General features: G+C 41.8%; 1 protein-coding gene and 1 pseudogene across 12 annotated transcripts in view; one reads left to right on the forward strand and one right to left on the reverse strand.

The window, feature by feature from the left end:
• Positions 1-5,557, forward strand: part of UTRN (utrophin) — a 497,402-nt gene extending 491,845 nt beyond the window's left edge. For all 12 annotated transcript variants that reach the window (XM_019951537.3, XM_019951539.3, XM_033867812.2 and 9 more), the window contains 2 exons: positions 1,187-1,209; positions 3,555-5,557. In XM_019951537.3, coding sequence (XP_019807096.2) covers positions 1,187-1,209; positions 3,555-3,563 — 32 coding nt within the window. In that variant the 3' untranslated portion in view covers positions 3,564-5,557. The remainder of the gene's footprint in view (positions 1-1,186; positions 1,210-3,554) is intronic.
• Positions 5,558-6,008: 451 nt separating this feature from the next.
• Positions 6,009-6,585, reverse strand: LOC101334750 (ferritin heavy chain pseudogene; annotated as a pseudogene).
• Positions 6,586-7,648: the final 1,063 nt, after the last annotated feature.

Genomic DNA, 7,648 nt, shown 5'->3' on the forward strand with positions numbered 1-7,648 from the left:
GTAACTCTGCCTATGGCGTACTTCATGCTAATGCAACTAAGCTTCCCCTCAGGATGGTGTGGTTCCCATACAGGTGTAGTTCCCATATGTGTAAGGAGATCCACTCTTTTTCTCCTGATATAATTTACATACCTGGTAGGACTAGGCTTTTTTAACCTGATCGTTCCCCCCAATACTGCTGGGGCTCACACTTTCCCTCCAGGCATCGTAAGAAAGTTGCCCTTCTTGCTTTCTTTCTCAAAGAGCACCCAGTATGTGGTCACAGATGTCTTTTTTTTCCCTCAGCAAAGAAAAATGAGAGATGAAAGGAGTAACATGCTGTTTGATTAGGGACAATTCTTATTTGACCCAGAAAAGATGTTACCATCACCGGGGGTGGAGCTCCCTCTGTCCCCCAGGGTTGAGTACCAGTCCAGTAATCTTGAGATGGCACAGTAAAAGGGAGAGATGAAAAAGCAGAGGTGTTAAAGAAGAGACTCGCTAGTGCCTGCCCTCCCAGGTCCCACCGGATCAGCTACACTGTCCCATGGCCTCTGTAACCGAGAAGGAATTGAGCTGCTTAGATGCAAAGGCAAATTAGACACCATATTCTAAGTTCTCTGATGCTCTTAACTGAGCGCATGGAAGGCACAATTAGCCCAAGTTCCTAGAAGACTTCTGAGTGCTGAGGACTAGGCCAGACCTCTCCTGCAAACACATCGCCACCATCTTCCTAGCCTTTGGGGTAAGGGTGGCGGAAACTAAAGACTTGCACGCCTTCATTTCCCCAATGACCTCTTGGTCAGAACCTGTACTGTTCAGTAGAATGTACAGAATTTGCTCTGTTCTAATACATAAACTAAATATGTGGCGTGATTTCAGCAGGAAATTTTAAGATTTCTTTTGCAAAACTAATTACTCACTGAATGCTTTAGTGTGTACTTATTTGAGAGAGCTGGCATATCTTTTGCATATTTGAGTGGAATTTTTGTATCTTACAGCACATGAGATATGAGAAGCTAACTAGGGAAACTAGCCCTGTTAAAGCATCTAGGCAAAAAAAGAAAAAAAAAATCCCCAAACCTGTTCTTCTTTTCTTATTAACATCCACTTAACAGCTGGGAATGGTACAGTCCACACTTTTGCATGCCTGAGAGGGGGAACCACAGTACCAACTTCAGCTGATTACTTTTGTTTTCTCTTTCAGCAAATCTCCCCGGCAGGCCACAGGTAAGAGTTAATGGGTTGATTGGTTTAGGTGTTAGAGATGATAACCTCGAGTAAGTGATTAGCTACCATCGATTTTAGTGCTACTTTATTCCCCATGTAAATAAGTAAACTTGCTTGACATGTTCGTTGATTGAATACAACAGTTTGTCAGTCCAGGGAGGGGGACCCCTCCCAAGCCAGTCCTTCCAAATGCCCAAAATGCCAAGTGCTTGACCTTTTGCATTCAAACAGCTTTTTAAAGGCCTCATGTGTACTATATAAAGTTACCCTGGATAGATTTGACTGACATTGTTCTCCCAGGTATCTACTTAAGGTAGCTATCACAGACTTAAAAGCAATGACTGGAGCGGTACACAAAGGTGGTTTTGTTACTTTGAGGGGAAAAGGTTTTGATTTTTCATTTAAAATTCTGCTGAGAACTGTTGGCAGCTATAGCCATGTGCCTGTCAGTATGTTCTTTACCAGGTGCTCTTAGAAACAAGGTGTCCCAAGACCACAGTAAATCTTTGGAGAACACTTTCTCTCATGAACTTGTTTATGAATCTTTTTGAAACAGTGAACCCTCTGATTGTGTTACCGCCTTAATGGCAAGAGGGGCTGAGAGCTTAAGGAGAAGCACAGGTGGTTCATCTTCAGTAACTGGAGGGACAACAAAGGCATATGAAGTAGATTACTGGATGCGGTGTGAGAGCTCGTGAGAAGGAAGAACCTCATCCCAGAGAGTAAAAGCCTTCTGACTGCTTCTGTTGTCTTAGTGAGTCAGAAGCAGGGGCTTCAGCAGAGAGTGCGGACGGCGAGGAAGCATCGGAGGTGTGAGGAGAGACTGGAGGATGTGTAGTAGCTGCTTGGAGCTCAGGAGAGCACATGGATAGAGAAATAGACTGACTGCCAGGCAGCATTAATGGCCACCACTTTCTCGCTCATGAATTTAACCTGAGGCCTGTCTGCAGGGCTATGTGCGGCCCTTCAGCAACATTCAAGTTCATGAGCACAGTACCAGAGTAGGCCAAGTATTGCATTTAACCAAAGTTGAAGTTGTGGTTTGGCCAAGAGAGTACAGCAGTTCAAGGGAAGAGGCAAAGGGTTGACGATAATGATTGAACAAGCACCTGAGTTTGGTAGGAAGAGAAGTGAGGATGCGTTAGGTATGGGAGACCAAATATCAATGGGTTGTAGCACCAAAGGATGGGTGAAGTTGGGGTCCTAGTGGAAGTCAGCTGGAAAGGTACAGGTGGGTTGTCAGAAAGTGGGATGATTGAAATTGAAATGTTGGAGGGGACACAGGTATTGGTGATGGTCCAGATTTGCAACTTTGAATGAGTGGCTGAGAAGGGTGAGGACGGATTCTCAGAGGAGAGGAGCTCAAGGAACTAAGAGGCCAGAATTGTGGAAGCATCATCTATGTGAGCACTGAAATCATGAACATTTAAAAATAATGAGTGGACAGTGAGCCATTTTTTCTTCAAGAGGTAAGGGGATGTGAACCAAGGGACCAGAAGATGACTGCATAGTGGGTGGTATAGTCTGATGACAAGAGAGTCAAAGCTGGGTATTTTTAGGGAGGAGAGGGAGAAAGTGCTGTGGAGAACACAGTATGGACCTATCCAGTATCTGAGGAGTGTGAGGGATGAAAAACAGTCCTGGGTTGAAGCTGTGTCTTCAGGGCAGATCCAGATATCCATGAGAGCAAGTGAAAGATGCATTCAGAGAAGAATTGGAGGACATGGGTTTTAAGGACGATGGACCAAACTGTTTGACTTCTCTTCGAAAGGTTGATGCCACTACCCTGAGTGTGGCCTGGATTTCTGTCCTCCCTTGCCTATGTACGTTGGCCCTGAGCCTTTAACTGGAACCACTGCACACCCCTGGACTGTAATTCCTGTCTTGAGTTCTTGTTGTCTGCACCCCAGCTGAGGACTGAGACCAGTTGGAATTGTCAAGGGTACCGCCTCTGCAGGAGACCTCCCACAGACCCTCAGGGAGTGACAGGGTGCTTACACCAGCCTAATTCACTGAACATTGGTACCTTCCTGCAAAAACAAAGACAAGTCTTCTCAATTTTCACTTGGTTTCCAGCCTGGGCAAAATAAAAGTCTTCCAGACTTCCCCTATATCAGCTGAGTGGATAAAAAAGCAGACTAAGTAACTTCAGGATGAGAGCAAAGGACCTCATCCTAGGAACAAAAGTCACCTGGGAGTAAAGAGTCCCCATTGAACAAAGCAAACTAGGGCTTGTCTAGTTCTGAAAAAAAGCACTTTAATTTTTTTTTAAGAGTTGACATCTCTGCTACCTGTAATGTTTTCTGTAAATGTTGTTCTGACAGTGCTGTTTTCCCTTCCCACAGGCAATGTGAAGTATTCATCTAGCCAACCAACATTTCTTAACTTACAGTATTGCCCTTTTCAGCAAATGCCAATTTCAAGTTCCATTTAATCAGAAGCTCCATGGCTCTTTGAATCATGCTGTTGAGCGCTGACTGTGTGTTCTACTGAAGGAGTAAAACACTGACTATCCAAAGAGAAAAGGATATTTTGTTTTTATAATAATCATATATTATTGTTTTCTTCTTCCCTTTCTATGCAACTGTAAATTAATGAACAGAGTGGTATTTGGAAGTGGTAATACACTTGTCACTGATTTGTATACTGTATACAGTATTGGGAAAGTGGGTGGGAGCTTTCTAATATGATACCTTCTTTTTAATAACCATAAAAATTGCATAAGAATTAGAAGACAATTTTACATTTTTACATTCCTTCATATTAACCTTGTACAATAACTTCATTTGTTTCTTTGACTCTTTTACCATTATGTTTTGGTTATTTATAATTCACCAACCACATGACCAAATAGATTTTCTTTATTTGTTTCCATGATATGGCCAAATTAATAAGTTCATATATTTCAATCAAATATTATATGTTTATGGATTAGACTACAGCTCTGTGTATACTGTTTAACTTTATTTGACGTCGTACACTTACTTCTTTAGCGATCGCTTGGATAACCACAATAAAAATCCTGTGGGCCTAAATGGCATTTCTATTGGGATTTTTTTTTCCTGCATTTTATTTCCCTGCTCTGTATCAGTTGGTCTTGATTTCTTTATTTATTTCATGTTCCAATCTATATGACAGGATTATAATAATCTCAAAGATCATTTTACCAAAGGTTGCTCATTTAAGCATATTTTCATTTTGACGCAGAAACAAAACTTGGTCCCACTTTTCCTAGTTCCCAGGTCTTGATTTTCATCATTCAGTACACAGCAGACATTTACCTAATTGTGATACCAAAACACATGGCTGTCTTTGGTTCCCTTTGAAGAAAGTTTTACAGTTGTTTATGTATACTCAAACCCTCTATGACTCTTGAAGCCCCCGGTTATTTTCCTTCTGAAAGCAGACACAAGTTTAATGAATGTCTCATTTTACCTTTTGAGTGAATAAACAGCCATTTAATTACCCTTCATTTGATCAATACGTTTGGGAACAATGTTCATCAAAAGCCTGCATCACTGCTTCTATAGAAGAATGAAATTAATGCTTAGGTGCTGGCACCCTGGCTTATACCTTTGAGTGCGTTCAGTTGGGTATTTGGTTCGGCTTCCGATTTAACATGTATTTGATTCAGTTTAAACATGTTATGTGATTTACCAAATGTAGAGAAACCAAAAAAAGTGAAAATAATGTGTTTTGATTCAAGCATATATGCTTTTAAAACATCAGGACATTTTAACTTTGAGTTCTCTTTAACTGGGATCTGGCCAGAAGGAGGCTTAAAGTTAGAAATTCCTACTCTTTTAGAATAGGTTGGGTGGGTTGGGGGGCAAGGGTGTCTATTTGCAGCAGAGATATTTTGAGAAGAAGAAAATTGTTTTATATAAGAGGAAAGCCATGACCACCTTTCTACCTCAGATCCGTCTTCATCCATCGTGTTGGAAATAGCTTTATGCTACTGCAGTGTGGAAAATCTAAAGCTTTTATCAGACCACATCATACCCAGTAAAAGCACCTATTTAAAGAAAAAGAATTCCCGGAACTCTGAACTACAAGTTGTAGATTTGGTGTCTTCCTTGTCCTTACTTTGAAAAGTTACGTATTAATTTTTTTCTGCCTGTAATTGTGTGCAACATGTTCTCTATCTGCTATTAAGGAAAAGCTACATAAAACACTACATTGTAACCTTCTAAGGAATAATAAATATAAAGAAATATATTGCAGTAACAACAAGGGGAAATAAGTATGTAGTTCTTTTGAAATATGTGGTAAAGAACTAATCATAGACTATCATCTAATCTGGTTATATCTGTATTTTTCATCCTGAATAAAAGTAATTTTAACACAAGATGACTTTGATATTCTTCAGCGGTGTTCACTGGTAGACTCTGAACTTCGAATGTACATTTATGAAAATAAAATATAGAGAGAGCCTCTATCCTGATAAATCTACATGTGTTCCTGAAGTTTCTCTCATACACACTAATACATTCTCTTTCTTACTCTCACTGTCTCTCTCTTTCTCTGTGTTCCTCTCTTGCCTCTTATATATATAATTCTCAATTTCCTTTACAGATAGAAGGCTTATTGATAGGGAATAAATAATGTTGGATGTTAAAAACATGTACATGAAACCTATTGAGCTTTTGTTTTTCATTTTTTGGGGGGGTACCAAATTACTTTATTTGAAGGAATGGTACTAAGGAAAGAACTTGTAGATGTTTTGGTACAACTTATAGAAAAGGTAAAGGTAACCCAAACACGCGTGCACTGCCTTGACGCAGGGAAGTCATCCCTGTGGCTACGGGAAGCCAGCCTAAGGCTTAGCTCTCAGTATCACTGTTTCCCAGGGTGTGCTTGTCAAAGAGTTACTCTGCCATGCCAGATTCGGGGGCCCCCATCTTGCGCAAGTTGGTTTACGTGGCCACCCAATTCTTTAGTGGATTTCACCTGCTCATTCAGGTAATGAGTCTCAATGAAGTTACACAAATAGGGGTCCTTTTTGTCAGTGGCCAGTTTGTGCAGTTCCAGTAGTGACGGATTCACACTTTTTTCCAAGTGTAGCACACATTCCATTGCATTCAGCCCATTCTCCCAGTCATCACGGTCTGGCTTCTTGATATCCCGAAGGAAGATTCGGCCACCCCGTTGGTTCTGCAGCTTCATCAATTTCTCAGCATGTTCCCTCTCCTCACGAGACTGGTGAAGAAAGTATTTGGCAAAGTTCTTCAAAGCCACGTCATCGTGGTCCAAATAGTGTGACACGGACAGGTGGACGCAGGAGGCGTAGAGCTCCAGGTCGATCTGGCGGCTGATGGCGGCCTCCGAGCCCTGGTGGTAGTGCTGGCGCACCTGGGAGGGGGACACGGTCGTCATGGCGGGCGACCGAGGAGAGGCGGCGGGGACCTTGGGGCGGCCGGAGCGGCGGGTGAGCGCTGCTTCCGTCCCAGCACTGTTGAAGCAGGGAACCGCGGTGACTCTCTGCAAGGACTGTCTGAGCTTTTGTTTTAATAGCTTAGGTGCTATTGGTATTTAGTTGGTTACCCTTCCAAATCCACTTTTAGCCTCATGCTCTTAAATAATGCACTTTTTGTATATGCACTGGATTTTGCCACTCTGGTAGGAGATTTAGTGCATTTCGGAAGCTACCCCAGGGGAAATAGCATTGAGAATCATGTTACTTGATTCTAAAAGTCAAAGCTATCTGGGAAACAGAAAAAACCCCAAACATATAATTTGTTAAAGAAAATCGATCGGGCTTCCCTGGTGGTGCAGTGGTTAAGAATCGCCTGCCAATGCAGGGGACTTGGGTTTGAGCCCTGGTCGGAAGGATCCCACATGCTGCGGAGCAACTAAACCTGTGCGCTGCAACTATTAAACCTGTGCTCTAGAGCCCGTGAGCCACAACTACTGAGCTTGTGCGCCACAACTACTGAAGCCCGCAGGCCTAGAACCCATGCTGCACAGCAAAAGAAGCCACCGCAATGAGAAGCCCGTGCACCACAACGAAGAGTAACCCCCTCTGGCCTCAACTTGAGAAGGACCCCCGCGCAGCAACGAAGGCCCAATGCAGCCAAAGTAAATAAATAAAAATTTTTTTTAAATCCATCCATTTCAATAAACATACATTTAAAACATCCTGTCTACCTCAAAGTAATATCCACATTACGCATTCCTAAAGAACCAATTGTCGGTTTCCAGCAAACCTGTTGAGTAGGTAGTTGAAAATGGAGCTGAGAACAAATGAAAAAGTTTTGTTTTTATACTAAGCGTAAGCCTTCAGCTTGTTACTTCTATCATTGAGAATGTATATATATATATATATATATATATATATATATATATATATATATATATATATTTAAAGAATGTAGTTTGCTTTTGGGTATTCCCCCACCCCTCTGGAACGCCACCATTCAACTGTTTCAGTAGACCAACT

The sequence above is a fragment of the Tursiops truncatus genome, chromosome 12, assembly GCF_011762595.2.
Source record: "Tursiops truncatus isolate mTurTru1 chromosome 12, mTurTru1.mat.Y, whole genome shotgun sequence".
Lineage (NCBI taxonomy): Eukaryota > Metazoa > Chordata > Mammalia > Artiodactyla > Delphinidae > Tursiops > Tursiops truncatus.